The sequence below is a fragment of the Amblyraja radiata genome, chromosome 11, assembly GCF_010909765.2.
Source record: "Amblyraja radiata isolate CabotCenter1 chromosome 11, sAmbRad1.1.pri, whole genome shotgun sequence".
Classification (NCBI taxonomy): domain Eukaryota; kingdom Metazoa; phylum Chordata; class Chondrichthyes; order Rajiformes; family Rajidae; genus Amblyraja; species Amblyraja radiata.
In genome coordinates, this window is record NC_045966.1 from 9,102,047 (window position 1) to 9,124,452 (window position 22,406).

Below are 22,406 nucleotides of genomic sequence, written 5' to 3' on the forward strand. Positions count from 1 at the left end.
GTCTCTGCCTGTTCTTCTGTTGTTACTATCTAGCCTAGCGCATTTCTGATGTATATGCTGAAAGCTCACTATTATTCTACCTCAGCTATATTTTTTTTGTCCTAGTCTAAATCAACTATCCCTATTAACCCTTTCCACACAATGGCAAGGGGAGTGCTGGAATCTTACGTTCGGGATCGGCTTGAGTTGGAGGACAGCACCTAGCTGAGCCATTGTGACGTCATAATTTGAAGCTGGTGGTTTTAATTTCCAAATCTTTTGACTTAATCAGTAATGAGTGGAGAATAAGTCGAGAAATAAAGCATGAAATGTTCAGATAAGGTGATCCTGGCCTTGACAGGAAAAATGTCAACCGGAATATGTAAAAATGTAATCGTTACCGAGTAGTGTTTTCGCGAAGATGTAAAGCCAACCACATATACAAATACATATACACACTAACAAGATCTAGCAATGTTACAAAATTTTGAGATTTTAAAAATCAAGTCTGTAATTTATCCCATCAGATAAAGCATAAAAATAAGTTTAATTTGACACCTAATTCACTTTCATATCTCAAGTATTTAAAAAGTTATGGCCATTTTCATACTCGGAAATGAGCATCTTGTTCCCTATTGATTTTCTATGGACATAACAAAAAAGCTGTGATCGTGAACAGTCAAAAGCCCATAACTTTCTTAAAAATTAAGAGAACTGAATGAAATTTTCAGTTATCATAGATTGAAGCATTCTGAAACAAATATAAAATAATCTTACTTGGATGACCTGAAATTAAAGCATATAATTAGTTAGTTACCTAATTGTAGCTAATTTCAGACTTCAATTACTAGATCTAAACATCTATCCATTTCTGAATAAATGATTAACATTTTTAAATAGCCTAAATGTCCAAATAATATTCACAAATAATTCACAATAAAACATGATTTTTAAATCTCATTTACATTAATTTATAGGCCAAATGGATGGAATTTAGTGTTCAATTGCTGTAAATAAATGCCCATTTAAATCAGCTTTCCAGTGGGTTCCTGTGAACGCGCTGGTTTAGAACGTTCACATTGCGGTAGATTTGTGCCTCAAATGCCCAGAAAAATACTGCGGGATATAATGGGCCCAAAATGAGCTACTCGCAATATTAAACTTTGTATAAAGGGATCTTTAGAAGCCCTTTTTAATGTAAAAATATGCAGCCTACCTTCAGCTGTCTGCTTTATGAGACCCTGCGGTTGCTGGTGGTCGCGGGTTTAGAGATTGATTTTTAAACTACTATAACTATTATACGAGGCCTTTAAAACTAATAATAGCTTTTGCGACGGGGTCTTCCAGCGATTTTTCGTTAATAATTAACTAGGCTGAACATCTTCGATTTGAACAGCCTAGAGAAAATCGCGTTTTAAACCCGCCCCCCTCTAAACGGCGCCAAAATCGCGCACACCCGCAGCGGCAGATTTTCAACGACGCTTCAGGTAGGCTTTGCAACATACCTACAAGATCAGAGTTTTAATAAGTATCATGATGTGGTATTCATAAACGTAGAAAAGAATAAGAAATACGTGCACTTACTGTGCCAACCAGGTCACTGGTGGACATCACGTGACAACCGTTACACACAATGTATTTGTGTATTCTGATGCCATTTTCGGAAACTTGCCATCAATATGCTATTTTTTCTTATTTTTTGTTGATAGTTCATGAACCCAATAAAGTGCTTGTCAACTTTTTTGAAGGAATTTGAAATTTGACCCCCTTTGTGTCATTATTGTGTGCAGTATTGTAAAAAGACACATATCTATTCTACCAGGAGACTGGGCAGGATTAAACGTTGTTTTGAGGAATGGACCAGGGTAGGGGGAGAGCATATTGGGACCAGTGATCACATTCAGTTATAGTTGCTAGAGTTATGAAAAAGGACAAGGATAAACCAAGAGTAAAATTTCTAATTTAGGACACGGTCAATTTTGCTAGTTTGAGATGATTTGGTATACGTTGTAAAAACAGCTTCTTGCTAGTAAACCCATGTCAGAACAGTGGGAGGCGTTCATGTAATGAGGAATCACACTAAGCAAATATCTATTATTAGAAGAGGGAAGCTGCAAATTCTAGACCCCTTCCTCTCCATATCGAGGAACACCCAAGGCAAAATAAAGCTAAATGTGGAAATCTGTGATAAATATCAAGAACTGAACAGCAGAATACTTGGAAGAATATTGGAGACATGAGGTTGAAATTAGAACGGGAATTGTGAGGATATATTAAAAGGGCTTGCATCTGGAAAATTAGATAAGCTGTTGGGATTGGATAAAAATATCCCAGGCTCTTAAAAAATGTAAGGGAGGAAATTGCACAAGGTCTGAAGATTTATAATGCAGTTTGGCTGCAGGGATGATATTGGAAGAATGGGATTTTATTGATGTGGTAACGTCTTTGTGTGAGGCACAGTGGCACAGCGGTAGAGTCATTGCTTTGCACCCAGGATCGATCCTGACCTCGAGTGTTGCCTATGTGGAATTTACATGTTCCTTTTATGACCACATGACTTGTCTCCAGGTGCTCCGGTTTTCTTCTATATCAAAGGCGTGTGGGTTTATAGGCTAATTGGTCTCTGTAAATTGCCCCTATTGTGCAGGGAAAGTGAGATAACATAGAAGTAGTGTGAATGGGTGATAAATGGCCAGTATGGACTCAATGGGACAAAGGCCCTGTTTCCATGCTGTAACTCTAAAAAGCAACAAGGGACAGCCCAGTAACTAGGCCGGTTGGTCTGATGTGGGCTGCGTTAAGAGATCTCGCGTCCAACAGAATCGATCAAACACTATGTTGTGAATGGTGGTGGACAATTAAACAGTTAATGGAAAGAGGAGGCTCAGAAAATGACACCATCCTCAACGTGATGGGAAAAGGCTAAGGATATGAATGCCAATTCATTCGCAACTATGTTCATCCAGAAATGCCAAATAGCTGGTTTAGACCAATGGAGTCACGATTGAATAATCTCAATCTGGTCAGCAGGCACATAGTAGCACCGCCATATTCTTCTCCAAGTCACACAATACCCTGATTTGAAAATACATTGTCATTTTTTTGGTTTTTGTTACATCTGAATCCTGGAGAACACTATTGGTGTAACTTCATAAGATGAACTGTTGTGGTTCTAGTAGTTGACTCTTGGTTACTTTTTCTTGAGCAATAGTGGCGAGATCATGATGGTGCTGTAAAATGGTTCCTTACAAAATTGCTTGAATAGTGTACCGTATTACCACACAATAGGAAGGATAAAATCATATTGAAACGGTTTTGGAGGCGATCAAAGAGTATTTTCAAGAATTATAATTATGAGGAGAGTCAGCCCAGGCTAATGTTTTTTTTTTCAAATAAATTAAACAGAGGAATTTTAATTGAGGTGCACAATAAGATAAATTCTTTCCATTTACACTTTCTAGACAAAGGGTTCCCAACCTGGGGTAAATTTACCTCCATAGGGTAAATTTTGCTTTTCCAGGGGGTAAATTTGTTGATTCTAGATTTGTACACATTTTTTCTCATTGATTGACTGTGCTTGGTTCTGGTATACCGGTATCTGTTTATCATTAGTTGTTCATAAATAAGTAAAATAACTTGCCTGGTGTAAATGGGATGAAAAAGGTTGGGAACCCCTGTTCTAGACCTATTTTCCCTATAGAGATCAGCTACCTGGAGGCATATGATTGTTAATTGATATAAAGGATTAGAAAGGAGAAAAAAAGACCCCAATGAAGGAGGGGAGAGGTGCAATTTTCAACTTGGTGCTTGATAGTAGTGGATGAGTATTTGAACTGAGCGCCAGTGGTGATTTTACCAATCAAACTGGAATGCAGTACTCAGTTGTGGCTTAAATCAGTGTCTGCTCATTGGTAGATTAAGTTAATCAGTTTTTCAGTCATGGTCACAATCCTCTGTGCTTGCAATGTCCCAGCGAATGACCTGACAAAGGTAACTCGTGGCATGTTTTTTCTTTGCATAAGGTAACATTGAATATGTAGAAACAAGGAACTGGTTTACACAAAAGGACACAGTGCTGGAATAGCTGAGCGGATCAGGCGGCATCTCCGGAGAACATAGATAGGTGACATTTCGAGCCAGGACCCTTCTTCAGACTGCATATAATGGTTAGGAAACAACTGCAGATGAAGGTAGACACATAATGCTGTAGTAACTCAGCAGGACAGGCAGCATCTCTGGAGAGAAGGAAAGAGTGATGTTTCGGTTCATGACCCAAATGTCGCCCATTCCTTCGCTCCAGAGATGCTGCCTGTCCCGCTGAGTTACTGTTGTGTAATGAGACCCATACACAGGAGTAACAACTCATCGTCCTTTATTGTAACACAAGCGGAGGAAACATTACATGCTATCGTCTCCGTAGTCGGCATCAAGTCTGACCGTGAGATGGTGAAGTACCGTTATCAATAATCCGGGGTAGGGATGATGATCCGGACTGGACTATGTATGGAAAGTGCAGCATGCATAATATGTGTGGTGATAGATATAGTAAAGGTAGGTTAATATAGTTAATCTACATCCTTCCTCTTAAGGAATTAACTCATAATAAAATAGATATAATCAAATGTTAAGAATACACCACAACATGCAGAATATATGTGGCACTGATTACATGTGGTAAGTATAAGTAAGCTGAAGGGAATAACACCAAAATCAGTTCAAATGTAATTAGACAATAGACAACAGGTGCAGGAGTAGGCCATTTGGTCCTTCGAGCCAGCGCCGCCATTCAATGTGATCATGGCTGATCATCCCCAATCAGTACCCCGTTCCTGCCTTCTCCCCATATCCCCTGACTCCTCTATCTTCAAGAGCCCTTCACCGGAGATGACATTGGTGGTGGAGCAGGAGAATGAAGCAGCATCGCCGGCGACGAAACTGGAGACCTTGGCAGGGATCGAGGAGGCGTGGTCGTATGTGAGGCGATTGGATCAGGAGTGGCAGGCAACGGTGGTATGATCGGGCTGCGGCCGTTGGATGGGGATGCAAGTATGCTTGTGTGGTCAGGATGATACGGAGGTGGTGCTGGTTCACCCACAGGCAGGATATGCTGTCTATTACATCTGTAGGTGTCGCCGTCGGAATTGACCAGATATGAACGTGGTTCGGGAGCAGTTCCAGATATTACACCGAGGCGGTCGTGACCCTTTTCTGTTTGCAGACGGACTACTTGTCCCTTGGCTAGTGGTGGAAGTGGTCTGCTCGCTTCGTCATAACATCTTTTTTGAATGTCGCGCTTTTGTTGTAGTTTGGACTGGATTTCAGATAGTGTGCGAACTTGTGGTTTTAATGTCTGTTTTACCACAGGTAAGTGTGGCACAGGTCTGTCTAGACATCAGACGCTGGGCGGGTAAAGCCAGTACAGGGTCACGGGGGATGTTGCACAGGTAAAGCAAGTCTAGGAAAGTGTCGGATCCTGCTCTGGGATCGTTCCATCACTTATTTGGTACTCCTGACAGCTCGTTCAGCCAGCCCGTTTGACTGTGGGTATTCGGGGCTACTGGTGATATGACGAAAGTCCCAGCGTTTAGCAAAGTCTTTGAAGTACTGGCTGGTAAATTGACTGCCGTTGTCGGAAATTGGTTGATAGGGAGCCCCGTGGACAGAGAAGAGGTGTGCCAGCTTCTGGACTACCGCTGCGGAGGTGGGGCTATGGAGAAGATGAATTTCAAACCATCCGGAGTACGAGTCGACTAAGACCAGATACTGTTTGCCATGCAAACAAAAATGTCAGTTGCCACAGTGGACCATGAGAGGTCAGGAACCGGGTGTGAGAGAAGTGGCTGTTTTGGTTGGTGTGGTGCCAAACTGTTGCACACCGCACAGGACTACCTTCTCACGCACAAATTCCGTCATTCCTGGCCAAAATTAGTCGCCTCTGCGCCTGGGTGTCCCCCATGGACGGCATCAAATATTTATTGTGCAGGGAGGTAGGAATTACAGCTTTGTGGCCCTTAACGATAATACCATCTTGTAGTACCAGTTCGTCATGAACGGAGAAGAAGGGCCGAATTGGGAGTGGTAGTCTGCTTTGCTTGTCCAGCCACCCGTGCTGTATGGCAGAGGAGAGTAATCATAAGGTATCATCATCAGCAGCAGTCTGGGCTGCTAGGTCTTCCAAACAGGAAGAAGGAACATTGGAGACCAACGAAGCTGTCATCATCCATTGATGGTTTCTCGCAGGTATTACGTGGAGCTCGCGACAGAGTGTCAGCCAAATTCATGTCTTTGCCATGTTTGTAAATCAGAGTAATATCATACTTCTGTAGTTGTAACATCATAAGTTGGAGACGTGCTGGAGCAGCGTGTATCAGTTTGTTCAGAATGCTGATCAGTAGTTGATGGTCTGTTTCATTGAATTTCTTGCAGGTGAAAACGACCGCTAGCAGCTCCTTTTCAATCTGAGCGTAGCGTTGTTCTGTGTCAGTCGTAGTGCGAGAAGCATAGGCAACAGGTCTAGGCAACCGTTGTTTTGGAGGCAGGCTGCTCCTAAACCATACTGGGAGGCATCGCAAGTTAGTGTAACAGGCAGAACCTCAAAGTAAGTGAGGGTGGGGGCACAAGACATCTGTTGTTTAAGAGTCTCAAACGCCCTCTGCTGATTCTCATGCCAGGCCCATACAGTATCTTTGTGAGTTAGATGGCGCAGTGGGGCTGATAGCTGAAATTCGGAATAAATTTCCCCAATTAGTTTACCATTCTAAGGAATCTCTGCAGGCTGATCACATCTGTGGGTGCTGGCAACTCGTTGATTGCAATAGTCTTTGATGGATCGGGTTGGAGAACGTCATTGGTGAATACATGACCCACGTAGATTCACCTCACTCACCCGGAATTTGCAGTTTAGGGGGTTAAACTTGAGGTTGATTTCCTTAAGTTTGCATCGTGTGCTTGGATATTTTATCCAGCAAAGAGAATGTCATCAACAATAAGCGAGCATGGATAACCAGCATATAGTTGTTCCATGGTGCGCTGAAATACTTCACCTGCCCAGTGTCCTTCGGTACAGGCGCAACCGGTGGTGGTTGGCGGGTAGCTACTGAGCGGAAGTTTGTGTTACTCCTACTAAATTTGCATCTTTCATGAAAGTTAAAAAAAAACTTTCCGAATCTGTTCCACTTTTTTGTAACATTTTGGTTCACCTCTGGATTGTGACGACAGATGGCTTGGGGATCCATCTTTCCAGTTGTTTCATTGTTGTCTGTGGATCATGACTGAACAAATTGTTTTTTGTAGTTCCCTGGGGCATGCTGTGATTATGAAAAGTGGCATATGCTTTTAATGCATTTTGCATTTTCCATATTTATGAACCTCTAAGCGGGGTTTATTTATAAACCTCTAAGCGGGGTTGGGACCGGGTTGCAGGGGCAAGGAAATAATTTGTAAAAAAAGGGGTGACTGATTGGGTAGAAGAAAAATGAGTTAAACTCCCTCTGGCTTTACATTTTGCTCCTCTACTTTCCATACCTGACACCCTTTTGTCTTTTCACCTCAAGCCTTTTTTATTCACTCCACCCATCTGACAATCGTTTCTGGTCCTCCTGTACTCACCTATCACTTTGCCTCACTTTTCCACCTCTCTTCCCACTACTTAATCGATCTGAAATGTCTGTTCATACTCTCCACAGATGCTGCTGAATCACTCCGGCACTGTTTTTGTTCAAGATTCCAGCACTTGTCTCTCTTGTGGCTTCATAGTGTAACTCTGCCTCTTCATAGTGTAACTCTGACTCTGCATGGCAGAAATAATTCTCGTATTTTTACCCAGCTATGCTAAAATTGTCTTGGGCATCGTAGCTTCTCTGTTGCTTAAATTGAAGTGGATAGCAGGCGAGATTAAATGACAGAACAGATGAAACAAATAAACAAAATATTATTTTAAAGTGGTTGTAAAGGGGAATCCTATTTATGTGAAATTGAATTCCATGTTGATTACCTTCACTTTCCAATAAAGACTTTCAAAGTTCACATTGTTTTCCGTTGTGTTATCCTGTTCCTATTCTGTGGCACCTATCCTCAAATGTCTCTTTATTGGTAGTTTAGTTTAGAGATACAGCACGGAAACGGGACTTTGGCTGATTGTATTCACGCTGACCAGCAATCACCCATACTCTAATCCTGTCCTGCACACTAGGGACAATTTTACAAAAAACAATAACCTACAAGCTTACACGCCTTTGGAATGTGGGAGGAAACCGGAGCACCCAGAGAAAACCCACGCAGTCACGGGGAGAATGTACAAACTCTGTACAAACATCACTCGTAGTCATGATTGAACCGGATCTCTGGTGTTGTAAGGCAGCAACTCTACCGCTGTGCCACTGTACCGCCCACATTATTTGTCTCAACAAATTCTCATAATTCTTTCAATTTTTTACATGCTAAGTGTTACGTGGCTGTAAATTCAATGTGTTTGAATTGCATTGTATCTTGTAATCAAATGTCATTAGAAACGGGAAAAGTCTCCGAGGATTGGCGTACTGCGCATGTTGTTCCATTGTTTAAAAAGGGTTCTAAGAGTAAACCTAGCAATTATAGACCTGTTAGTTTGATTTCAGTGGTGGGCAAATTAATGGAAAAGATACTTAGAGATAATATATATAAGCATCTGGATAAACAGGGTCTGATTAGGAACAGTCAACATGGATTTGTGCCTGGAAGGTCATGTTTGATTAATCTTCTTGAATTTTTTGAAGAGGTTACTAGGGAAATTGATGAGGGTAAAGCAGTGGATGTTGTCTATATGGACTTTAGTAAGGCCTTTGACAAGATTACTCATGGAAGGTTGGTTAAGAAGGTTCAACTGTTGGGTATAAATGCAGGAGTAGCAAGATGGATTCAACAGTGGCTGAATGGGAGACGCCAGAGGGTAATGGTGGATGGCTGTTTGCCGGGTTGGAGGCAGGTGACTAGTGGGGTGCCTCAGGGATCTGTGTTGGGTCCTTTGTTGTTTGTCATGTACATCAATGATCTGGATGAAGGTGTGGTAAATTGGGTTAGTAAGTATGCAGATGATACCAAGATAGGGGGTGTTGTGGATAATGAAGAGGATTTCCAAAGTCTACAGAGTGATTTAGGCCATTTGGAAGAATGGGCTGAAAGATGGCAGATGGAGTTTAATGCTGATAAATGTGAGGTGCTACACCTTGGCAGGACAAATCAAAATAGGACGTACTTGATAAATGGTAGGGAATTGAAGAATGCAGTTGAACAGAGGGATCTGGGAATAACCGTGCATAGTTCCTTGAAGGTGGAATCTCATATAGATAGGGTGGTAAAGAAAGCTTTTGGTATGCTAGCCTTTATAAATCAGAACATTGAGTATAGAAGCTGGGATGTAATGTTAAAATTGTACAAGGCATTGGTGAGACCAAATCTGGAGTATGGTGTACAATTTTGGTCACCCAATTATAGGAAGGATGTCAACAAAATAGAGAGAGTACAGAGGAGATTTACTAGAATGTTGCCTGGGTTTCAACAACTAAGTTACAGAGAAAGGTTGAATAAGTTAGGTCTTTATTCTCGGGAGCGCAGAAGGTTAAGGGGGGACTTGATAGAGGTCTTTAAAATGATGAGAGGGATAGACAGAGTTGATGTGGACAAGCTTTTCCCTTTGAGAATAGGGAAGATTCAAACAAGAGGACATGACTTCAGAATTAAGGGACAGAAGTTTAGGGGTGACATGAGGGGGAACTTCTTTACTCAGAGAGTGGTAGCGGTGTGGAATGAGCTTCCAGTGGAAGTGGTGGAGGCAGGTTCGTTGGTATCATTTAAAAATAAATTGGATAGGCATATGGATGAGAAGGGAATGGAGGGTTATGGTATGAGTGCAGGCAGGTGGGACTAAGGGAAAATAATTGTTCGGCACGGACTTGTAGGGCCGAGATGGCCTGTTTCCGTGCTGTAATTGTTATATGGTTATATGGTTATGAGATAAGTTGTGTTTGATTATTTAAATAGTTGATCAATTGCATGGCGTGCTGTGTGGATTTTCTACATATCCAAATGACATTCTAAATCCAGATGTTTATTATTGATTGTCACAGAATTAATTGCTTTATGTAGCCTCTGCCATGCATGTTTACTTAGATGGCTAGAATAACCCTTTTCATCCTTTGACTTGTTAAACGTACATTGGTTTCTTCCAATTCCACAATCCTAGTTCCATTTAAAAGTTCATAAGGTCTTAAGTGATCAGAGCGGAAATGGCAGTGAAAGGCCATTTGGCCCATCAAGTCTACTCTTGTCATTCAACCATGGCTGATCTATCTTTCCCTCTCAACCCCATTCTCCTGCCTTTCCCCCATAACCCCTGACACCCTGCTCTGCTTCCATCTGTGTGATTGGCTGTCTGAACTGATGATCAATGTTAGCCTTGCCATTCCTTTCGCAAAAAAACAAGTTCTTGTATTTTTAGCGCAAAGGGACTGAGGAAAATGGGGAATGTGGGCGAGACGGTGGAGTAGAGGCAAGATCAGCCATGATCATAACTAAATGGCGGAGCAGGCTTGAGGGCCTGAGATCTACCCCTTCAACTGCTTGTACTGTTGGAGGCAAAACAATGGGTGGAGTAGATAAAATAAACATCAGACGAGTGCTCTAAGGATTTATTCCTTTCAGATTTCCAATATCTGCAAGTGTTTTCCTGCATATTTTCTCCTGTGTTTAAAGTATATATATTATGCAGTTTTGATTTGGTTATGTTTAGATTTGAGTTAACCTGGTTAATTTCGCAAATGATTAATTACTGAGGGCACTATATTGAATCTATGTTGTATATACTCTGAGCTATTGCTTTTTTGGATAAGGCGTTATATTCATGGGCCTGTCCCACTTAGGCGACTTTTTAGGCGACAGCAGGAGACTATGCAGTCACCACATGGTCGCCATATGTTCGCTGGTAGTTGCCAGGGGAGTTGCCTCCATGGTCGCGAGGTGTTCCCGCATTCTGGGAGCTAGTTGTGGCCTTTCAACATGTTGAAAAATTAGCGGCGACTAGAATGAAGCCATGGAGAGTAGCGAGAATTCTCGTGCCGTAGGTGGGTCGCCAGGAGGTCCTAATGGTTTGCTAGGGCGGAGGTTCTCGTAGGTTTTAGCCGGTGCAGACCGGTGAATTTCATTGGCTCATTGTGGAAATAAAAGGTGAGCAGTAGTTTTCAGAACCAAGTATAACCGACCGGCAATGTTAAATGTCTGCCAAGCTTCACAGCCGTGTATCTCTGGCTTCTTACAAGTTGTCTCCACTCATTCTCCCCCCCCCCCCCCCTACTCTCCCCTCTTCCCCCCCCCCCCCCCTTTCCTCCCCTCTTTTAAAGGACTTACTGTACACTGTGCTTTAGCCGTCTTAATTACAGCGCCAACAATCCTGTTCATCGCGGTATGTGTCTGTATCACCTTGGCTTTGCACTGTGTGAATTTTTTAGACAGCGCTTCACCTGCTTGCCCTGTCCCCCGCCTGCATAACGGGCTGGTGAAGGAAGCTGTGTGTCTGTGTCCGTCCGTGTCCGTGTCCGTGTCCGTGTCCGTGTTTGTTCCACTCTGAAAGTCACCGTTCCAGTTGCCGGTTTTTCAGGCGACTGCCGGCAACTTGACAGTCGCTGGCAGTCCGCTGAAAAATCGCCTAAGTGGGATAGGCCCACAAGAACCCTTATGCACCTTTAATTGGCTCTAAAAGACCATGAATTTATTTTGTGGAGGAATTATTGTTGGTGTTCTTGTTAATATTTATCCCTTAAATCAACATCACCACTAATACTGGATTATCCGATCGTTCTCGCCTTACTGCTCATAGCTACATTACAAGGTGACTCCATTAAAAAAACATGTTTTGAGTTGTAAATCATTTTGGGGCTTCATGAGATTGAGAAAAGCACTGTATAAATGTGTTAAAAAAAGTTTTTCACTATTAAATTGGCCAGTTTATATTATAAACATTTGTGTGTTAAGAGCAATGTTTAAGAGATGCTGCTGGACCTGAACTTCTTAAACATTTTCTATTATTATTTCTTTGTTTTATCGATTTTTTAAATTAAATAACCAAGGGAAAGCAAAATTAACCCGTTGACTGAATATTTTTAGCCCTTTAAAAGCCTGAGATATGTTCTCAAATACATTATGGTTGAAATTGCTTTTGAAATATGCTGATTTCAGAAAGGAATGGCAGAATTTAGGAAGGGAAACTGACATGATAACAGAATTTTAGGTAGACAAAAATGCTGGAGAAACTCAGCGGGTGAGGCAGCATCTATGGAGAGGAGGAATAGGCGATGTTTCGCATCGAGACCCAAGACGTCGCCTATTCCTTCTCTCCATAGATGCTGCCTCACCCGCTGAGTTTCTCCAGCATTTTTGTTTATCTTTGATTTTTCCAGCATCTGCAGTTTTTTCTTATTTTGGCTTTTTGTGTATTTCTTGTGACAATGATCAACTGATGCTAATATTTAACCACTTCTGTATTTACTACACCAGATCAAAGCACTGGGGGATCCAGTTGTATCTTTTGGCTGGAGATGAGGCTGGTTTCTGTGATTTATACTTGACACATTGACCTCAAAAGAAAATTTGTGAACCCATTTCTATTTTTCGATCTACAGTGGTCTCCATAATGTTTAGAACAAAGACCCATCATTTATTTATTTGCCTCTGTACTCCACAATTTGAGATTTGTAATAGAAAAAAATTACATGTGGTTAAAGTGCACTTTGTCAGATTTTAATAAAGGCCATTTGTATACATTTTGGTTTCACCATGTACAAATTACAGCAGTGTTTACACATAGTCCCACCATCTCAGGGCATCATAATGTTTGGGACACAGCAATGTCAATGAAAGTAATCATGTTTAGTATTTTGATGCATATCCTTTGCATGCAATGACTGCTTGAAGTCTGCGATTCATGGACATCACCAGTTGCTGGATGTCTTCTCTGGTGATGCTTTGCCAGGCCTGTATTGCAGCCATCTTTAGCTTATGCTTGTTTTGGGGGCTAGTCCCCTTCAGTTTTCTCTTCAGCATATAAAAGACATGCTCAATTGGGTTCAAATCGGATGATTGACTTGGCCACTCAAGAATTGACCATTTTTTAGCTTTGAAAAACTCCTTTGTTGCTTTAGCAGTGTGTTTGGGATCATTGTCTTGCTGTAGAATGAACTGCTGGCCAATGAGTTTTGAGGCATTTGTTTGAACTTGAACAGATAGGATGTGTCTATACACTTCAAAATTCATACTACCATCAGCAGTTGTATCATCAATGAAGATAAATGAGCCAGTACCTTCAGTAGCCATACATGCCCATAACACCCCCACCACCGTGTTTCACAGATGAGGTGGTATGCTTTGGATCTTGGGCAGTTCCTTCTCTCCTCCATACTTTGCTCTTGACGTCACTCTGATTTCAGTTCATCTTCATCTCATCTGTCCACGAGACCTTTTTCAAGAACTGTGGATGCTCTTTTAAGTACTTCTTGGCAAACTGTAACCGGGCCATCTATTTTTGCGGCTAATCAGTGTTTTGCATCTTGCAGTGTAGCCTCTGTATTTCTGTTCAGGAAGTCTTCTGCGGATAGTGGTCCTTGACAAATCCACACCTGACTCCTGAAGAGTGTTTCTGATCTGTCGGATAGGTGTTTTTTCTTCTTCTTCTATGTAGTGTTTTTTGGCGGTTGGCAAACAACTTTTTTGGTGCATTACCGCCACCAACTGGCATGGAGTGTGGATCAAACAACACCATTACATATACTAATAACCTATATCCTTCCGAACAAATTGGTTACCCTAAGAAAAAGCAACAGGATTTGATAGCACTTATATGAACTCCCTTGCCGAACATCTGTCTCGTCCTCCATGAAATCGTCACCTGATTAAGCTTATTTCTAATGTTACCACAGTGTACTCAAAGTATGTAATCTATATATTACCATAACTTTCATCTTGTTTGTACCTATATAATTTGTACCTCTATATATTTGTACCTATATTTGTTTCCAAAACTGCGCAAAAACAGCACATGATAGTGTGCCAATTTTAGGCCCACTTTACTCACCACTGTCCTGGGATGTGCAGCAGCAATTTTCGTTCAGATTGATGTTATATTTTACAAGTTATTGACATTTATTTAACATTTTAAACTGAACTTAAAATGTCGCCCCCACTTGCCGCCCGTGCAGTTGGGGGAGGGTTCCGGTGCGCGCCACATCCAGCCGCGCCAGCGCAGTTGGCGCCTTTTCAGATTTTCAGATTCCCCATTTTGCCTGTACTTGCCTGCCCTCACAACGGGGACCCAACGGCTCCACGGGTAAGTTTTGTTCCATTTTACAAACGCCTCCACGGGTCCTCTCTTCACATTATTAATTTTAACTTAATTTCTGCCCCCCGGGCCCTGGGCTGGGGTTGGAGCCGTTGCGGGGTTCAGCGGCGGGGAGAGGCCACGCCGACGACTGAGGCTGGGTCTGGGGGTGAAGGCGCTGCTGCTCCGGGCCTGCGGGGTGGGAGAGGAGCGGGGTCCCGGCAAGGACTAGGCCGCAGCCTCGGCCTCTCCTTCCCCCGGCTCCAGGCCGCTCGGCCTCTCCCCCCCGACAGCCCCCACCTCAATACAACTTCATCGCCGACGTGGTGGAGAAAGTGGGGACGTCAGTGGTTTACATCAAGATCTTGGGGGAGGCGAGGAGGGAGAATGGGGGGATTGAGAAAGAGGAGGGGAAAGTGGGGGAGGTGAAGAGGGAGGGAGGGGTGAGTGTGGGAGGTAGGGAGTGGGTAATAGAGGGAGAGGAGTGAAGATGGGGAAGTGAGGGAGAGTGGGGGGTGGGATAGGGGGGAGGTCAGAAGTGGGGGAGGAGGAGGATAGAGGGAGAGGAGGGGGGTTATGGAGGGAGGAAGTGACTGAGGGGAAGGGGGAGGGATGGAGAGGTGAAGAAGGGAGTGGGGGGGAGGAGGAGAGGGGAAAAAAGAGGGAGGGGGAGGGAGTGTACGAGGTAATGGAGGAGGGGAGGTGGAAGAGAGAGTAGGGGAGCGAGGGGGTGAGCAGAGGAAGCAGATAATGGAGGGGAATAGGGAGAGTGAGATGCGTTTACATTGATCTTATATTTTACAAATTGCCATTTTACACTTAAAAAATGTCGCAGTCGCGCTCCCACTTGCTGGCCACGCCTGCGCGGTTGGGGGAGGGTTGCCATGACTCGTGTCACAACGGGGATCTCTGGCGTCACAACGGGAACCCGTCAGCCGCGCCTGCGCAGCTAGGGGCTATGGATGAGTGGTGGAATATTGCGTTGGGGACAGGCCCAAAGGGTCCGCACATGGTCTCGTTGGTTATAAAACACCAATTGATTGGGGGCCACAGTGGTGCAGCTGGTCGGCTTGATATCCTCAATACACCAGAGACCCGGGTTCAAGTTCAAGAGAGTTTATTGTCATGTGTTCCAGATAGGACAATTAAATTCTTGCACACCAGAACATAGTAGGCATGAATACAGAACAGATCTGTGTGTCCATATACCATTATATAAATATATATACATATGAATAAATAAACTGATGGTGCAAATAAACAGATAATGGGCTATTAATGTTCAGAGTTTTGTCCGAGCCGAGTTTAATAGCCTGGTGGCAGTGGGGAAGAAGCGATTCCTGAACTTGGGTGCTGTCGTGTGGAGTTCTCCCTGTGATCGCATGGGTCCTTCCATGTGCTCTGTTTTCCTCCCACATCCCAAGCTGTGCAGGTATGTAAGCCCTTTGTAAATTGACCCTCGTGTATAGGGAGTGGATGAGAAAATGGGATAATATAAAATTAGTGTGAATGGGTGACGGATGGTCGGTGAAGATTTGATGGGCCGAAGGCCTGTTTCTATGCTGTATCCCTAAACTAATCTAAAAACTAAACAACTTGTCTTTGCAGATCGTGAATAGCTGATCAGAATTATCAGCTGTATTTTGCTCAATTGTTCTTTATAGAGATTGTCAGCAGGTTCTGTTTTATGTATTTACTTTTTTTCTGGCAGAATTCAAGTACTGCATCATTATCTTCTAAATCTAATTATTTTAAAAAAATTGCTTGTTAACTGATCCTTTTGGGCCATTGACTATTGAATGGGATTCTCATGCCTGCACAGTAATTATCAGTGTCAAAAACCAAAATACGAGTGCAAGATAAAGGTGGAATAATAGTGCGATTTCATGCAAATCTTTGGCCAGTTGGTTGGCACATTGTGCTTCATGTCTTCATGCTTGCGTGAGGAACTAGTCAACAGTGGCAAGGACAGATGTATTGATAAAAATAAATGCTTTACTAACTATGGTGCAACAGAAGATGCAGAAAGTTAATTCCCTTCAACCACCGTGCCCCTAACCAGGCTTATTCCTGTCGTCTAGAGTTTAGAATTCTTATGAAAGGGAATCACTTCCATGATGTTGGGGAATAGAGCTAGAAGAAGGGTGCCGATGCAAAACCCATCCTATTTGTTCAGAGATGCTGTCTGACCCACTGAGTTACTCCAGCACTTTGTGTCTAACTTTGTAGTTTGGTGGTTGTCTTCTTTGTTCACATTGGATAACACTTGGCGAGACACTCCATGATCACATTGCAAGGAAACAGCAGCTGTGTGGGTGAGGTTCAGGAAGTTTGCTTGTGCCTAACACTTAGTCTTTTCGTTACACCTCCTCTAGATTTAATTAGTGTGTGTGTGTACTTCACATTTTGTGTACATAGCGGTTGCTTTTAGCTGAAGTGGTTTATTTAAAAAAAACAGCTAATGTGGGACCACTTAAGCTGGACTAAAAGGAATGTTTTTCATTTGTGAGCACAAACAGCTATTTGCAGTTGCATGTTAAATGATGTGAGGAGGAAATTCCATTGTTGCCCGATTTGATTTTAATCTTTATTTTAGCTCCAAAAATAACACATTATGTAGGTAATTTCTTGCAGCGTTGAGCTTTTGGTACAATACAGTGCCTTGATGGGTATTTTTTTGTTTTCAGAACATTCTACTCATTGCTGCTGATGCAATCATTGATCCCAAAATTTTATCTCGCTCCCCTCTCCCTCTCTGTCCCTGGCTCCCCAACCTCCCTCTCCCTCTAGATTATGTGGAAGTCTGGTGCAAATGTGGGCCATTACCAATCTTTCAAACCGCTTCACTATGGTCAATGTTCGAGCTGCTGGGTAGTAATCAAGACAGTTCATTTTCACTTTTCTTGGGGACTGGAGTGATGGTAGATTCATGAGGGACACTGGACTGCTGAAGTGAATGGTTAAAGCTGACAGCTGCTTTCTGAGAGCTTGCTCTTGTGAAAGCAGATCTGACCACTGCACACCACCGAGATGCATGGGACAGAGCCAGCAAGATATATGGGACTGATGGGCACTCCTTGTTTGCCTGTTCAAAACAGGGGTAATGGGCATTAAGGTACATTACTAGGTTGTTGCCACAGATAGCCCCTGATTTTGGCTTTTATTCAGGCCCTATCACAGTTCCCTTGCATTGAGCCTCTCACCTCATCCCTGGAAGCCTTATAGATATCGAACATGTACAAGGTTCATCCATCTTGACAACCTCTGGTCTGGACTTTAGCAGAAAGTGAAACTCCCTATAATATAACAGGTTGAAACGTATTATTCACTGCATACAAATTTAAGACTCTACACTGATTTGAATGAAATGCTTTAGCACTAGTTTGGTTTTCCTATCCAGAAATATTTATTGGCATCATAGGTTGTAGAATCAATGTTGTTAGCTATAACTTTGTGCAGGTGATCAGGAGCTAACATTGAGGATCTCTATTAACCATGAACATCTATGGACTGTGTCTTGGGTTGCACTGCAGACTTTGGTTTATGCGCTATTATGGTTATCGGGTAATATGGTTATTAATTTATTGTATTTTTGATTAGATTATACATGTGTTATTGTGTTTACAGGCTTGTAAATAATATTGTTTTGTTACCAGTACATATGATAATTAAACACTCTTGACTCTTGTTGCTGACTTAGAGTCCCCATGTAAGCTGGATCCATCTTGTTGTGCACCATAGTTCTTGTGGTTCTCTAAATTCCATTGAATATTGAATATTTGTTTCAATTTCTCTATCATTTATGATGTTAGTACTTAGCTATTTCAAACCAATACATGGAGTAGCCGTGTTAATTAATTTGTGTTGTGCTTTACATGTGAGCAAATTGGCATCGTGACATACATGCAACTGATATCCCTCAATTTCCTACATATCCGTGTGCCTATCCAATAGTCTTTTAAATGCCACTAAAGTACCTGCTTCAACCACCACCCCTGACAGTGTGTTCCAGGTTCTCAATGAGCATTTAGAAATGGATGAAGAAAACACTTGGATTTTCATTGTGTCATTTCATATCCCAAAGACTTTAAAGGCACGAAAATACTTAGTCACGGTATTTTACACAAATAGTGGAGGGAGACGCAGACACAAATTTGAATGCTCAAGAACTTAGGAGGCGGTAGAAAGTGGTAAACTGTAACAGTGATATCATTTAGATATTTAAGTAGTTTCAGTGGGATATGTCAGAACTAGCAACCACTCTGACTAAGACCTTAAAGAATACATTCAAAATTTGGCAGGACTGCAGTGAGTATTTAACAGGATGTTCAACTGGTGACAGATTAAGCTGGTTCTCAGTTGGAGCTGACCATCTTTCTAATTTATTGGGCAGAATTTTGTGAAGATGTGCCTGCACTTGCCACTGGATTATGCGTGTTTTTTTTCCTTTGCATCTGGGAGGATAATCTTGATCGTAGATATCATTACACGTCTAGAGCATCAAAGGTCACAGTGCATCAAGGCCTTGCACAATGTAAAGGCCCTGTCCCACTTTCCGGAGTTATTCACAAACTCTCCTGAGTTTTTCCCTTGATGCTCTCGGAGAATTACGGTAATAGTAATTCGTAGGTACTCGGGGCTGTTTTTTTAACTCGTGGACATTTTTCAACGTTGAAAACACGTTCAGACTTACCTGATGCCCCGAGTTCCTACGGCTGGCATTACGAGCCGCTACGAAACATCTACATCCTACGAGCTCGCTACCGACATTCCCCAAGTTCGAATCAAGGGGAAAACTCGGGAGAGTTCGTGAGTAACTCGGGAAAGTGGGACAGGGCCTTAACTTTGATACATGGGCAGGCTAGAACAGTCTTCTGCCACCTGTCTTCTGGAAATACCTTAACAGCAATGGCACACTCCTTGATTTGCCATCTGTCACTGACGTCAGCATTTTCCAAAGCTTCTGAATTGACTTGTTACTTATACATTTAAAATAAACATTTAAAGTCATAGAATTATAGAGCTGTACAGCATGCACCAAGTCGTCCGTGTTAACTAAATTGCTTAGTGCCACTTTCCCTACAATTTACCTGTCTAAGATAAATTTTGATTTATTTCAATTTTAAACACAAATTAAAAAGTGAAATGAAAAATAATTTAAATAGAAAAATTAAAACCATACTTTAGTAAACAGAAATTATATTAAAAAAATAATCTTTCTCACAGTTGTAAAATCTCCTTTTAAATGCTAACTTGCCTGGAGCAGGATCTGAGAGTAAATCCAGGGAATTACTAGTTTCTGCATCAGCATTGAACTTTCATGAAGAACGCATGTGGGAAATTACTGGACCATCAAAGAACATATCACCTTGGTTGGCCTGGCAGTTTACTTCCAGCAGCCGATTTGTGCTAGTCTATTCTCTCCATGGTGTTGCTAGAACACCATGTACCAGGGGTATGACTTTTGAGATGTTCTTTTATCGACCATTGTTTTCAATAAAGTAGCTTTATTATTGTTATTAGTTCTTAGTTATTAGTGCGAGTCCGCACCGACCAGTGATCCCTGCACTTTAACACTATCCTACACACCCCATAGGGATACTTTACACATACACCAAGCCAATTAACCTATATACCTGTATGTCTTTGGCATGTGGGAGGAAACCGAAGACCTCGGAGAAAACCCACTTGGTCACGGGGAGAACGTACAAACTCCGTACAGACAGCACCCATAGTCGGGATCGAACCCAGGTCTCCCGACGATGGTCAGTGGTCAGCGGCACTCAAATACGCCTGGACCATTTCCAACATTTCCCTACCATGTCTAGACCTTACTATCTCCATCGCAGGGGATAGACTACTGACCGACATCTACTATAAACCCACTGACTCCCATGGCTATCTGGACTACACTTCTTCCCACCCTGCTTCCTGTAAGGACTCCATCCCCTACTCCCAATTCCTCCGTCTACGCCGCATCTGCACCCAGGATGAGGCGTTCCACACCAGGGCATCGGAGATGTCCTCATTCTTCAGGGAACGCGAGTTCCCCTCTTCTACTATAGATGAGGCTCTCTCCAGGGTCTCTTCTATACCCCGTAAACCTTGTCCTTACCTTCCACCCTACCAGCCGTCACATACAACAAATAGTCCTCCTACATTTTTGCCACCTGGCTCAGCACTTCAACTCCCCCTCTCATTCCGAATCCGACCTTTCTGTCCTGGGCCTCCTCCATGGCCAGAGTGAGGCCCACTGTAAATTGGAGGAGCAGCACCTGATATGTCGCTTGGGCAGTTTACACCCAGTGGCATGAACATTGACTTCTCCAATTTCAGGTAGTCCCGGCTTTCTCCTCTCCTTCCCAGCTCTCCCTCAGCCCACTGTCTCCGCCTCTTCCTTTCTTCTTTCCGCCCCCAACCCCCCCCTCCCCACCCTCACATCAGTCTGAAGAAGGGTCTCTACCTGAAATGTTGCCTATTTCCTTCACTCCATAGATGCTGCCTCACCCGCTGAGTTTCTCCAGCATTTTTGTCTACCTTTATGTTTTGTGTGTTCATAAGCACTACAGGTGCATAACTACAGAGCCATGTCTTTTTCACCTTTACTAAATTTATTTAATGGGGTAAAATGTAACCAAACATTGTAGTAATTTAGGAGAATTGTACAGTGGGTATTTTGTGACTCTTATTTTGTGCTTGAAAACTTATGTCATGGCATGGCATGACTGTTCTTCAGTGTTCCTTGAAAGTGAATGTTTTGAAGATTATGTTGGAATTTGTACTTGAACTGAGTTTTTTTTTAAACAGGATTTACAAATCATTTACTCTCACCTCCATGGGATGGATGTACTTTCTAATTTGCGAGAACACACGCTCAGGTAAACATTAACGTTTTAACAAAAATATTAAATGTGCTGGCTTTTTGCCGTTCTAGTTCTATGTCTCAGTTAACTCCAACCACATCTCTTTATACTTGGTTTGATAGATTGTTAAAGGACATTGGATGGAATGTAAAGAAGGATAGAGAGAAATGCCAGAGAAAATGGAAGAATTGAGGATGATGGAGGTAGCATAGTTAGGGCCATAGAATTTTTGGAAATACTGCTACCTATAAGAAAAATGACACCCTGGTCTCATTGAAATTTGGTAAGAATAACACGAGAATCTCGACCCGAAATGTCACCCATTCCTTCTCTCCAGAGATGCTGCCTGGCCTGCTGAGTTACTTCAGCTTTTTGTGTCTATCTTCGGTTTAAACATCATCTGCAGTTCCTTCCTACAGTGTTTACAGCTAACTTATTTAACGTACGTGTATCCAGCTTTCAATGGATTGTTGTTTTTTCCTGCATTCTCACCGTGCACTGAGTGTGTGGGAGGCTACTTACCAGCCAAGTACCCATAGAATTCAGTGACATCTGATTAAATTAGAAAGGTCGGGGTAACTGATTTGCTTCTTTTAATAATTGCCTTGCTCTCAGAGATCCACTAATGTTACAGGAACCCCATGGTTACGGTTATATTATCTTTGGCATGGTGCATTCATACACCAATCAATGTGGTTGAAATTGTTTTTATGACCTTCAAGTTTTACTATTAACAAAGTAGATTCAGAAAATGATTAGAATAAGGCACAGTGCTGGAGTAACTCAGTGGGTCAGGCAGCATCCTTGATTAACTTGAATAGTTGACGTTTCGGGTTGGCATATTGATGTGGAAATTGATTTACAAGTTCAACAATCTAATGGTGCTGCTGTGAGCGATTATATTAACCCAAAGGTTTATATTTAAAAAGTCCCAATCTGTGGATTTTTTAAACATTTGTTTTCACAAGCATCAGAAAAATTATATCTGGGGGTAGTTTGAAAAATCCCAAATGTGATGCTGAGAATCTATCTAGTTCCTTCTGAGGTAATAGAAGTGACCTACATGGTTCTTTTAGTAAATTGGATCATTCTTATTGGTCAGCTGTTTGTTATTTTCTTCCAGGTTGGGTATTTCTAGGTCTTGGATACCTAGGTTTTACCTATGATTACTAGTTCTGAAATATATAAATGAACTACCATCAGAAACAAAAATTGTATTTTAT

General features: G+C 42.3%; 1 protein-coding gene across 10 annotated transcripts in view; it reads left to right on the plus strand.

Moving 5' to 3' along the window:
• The window catches only part of rapgef6 (Rap guanine nucleotide exchange factor 6), a 262,348-nt gene that overhangs the window by 32,833 nt on the left and 207,109 nt on the right, over window positions 1–22,406 (plus strand). For all 10 annotated transcript variants that reach the window (XM_033029271.1, XM_033029274.1, XM_033029281.1 and 7 more), the window contains exon 2: window positions 21,128–21,198. In XM_033029271.1, coding sequence (XP_032885162.1) covers window positions 21,128–21,198 — 71 coding nt within the window. The remainder of the gene's footprint in view (window positions 1–21,127; window positions 21,199–22,406) is intronic.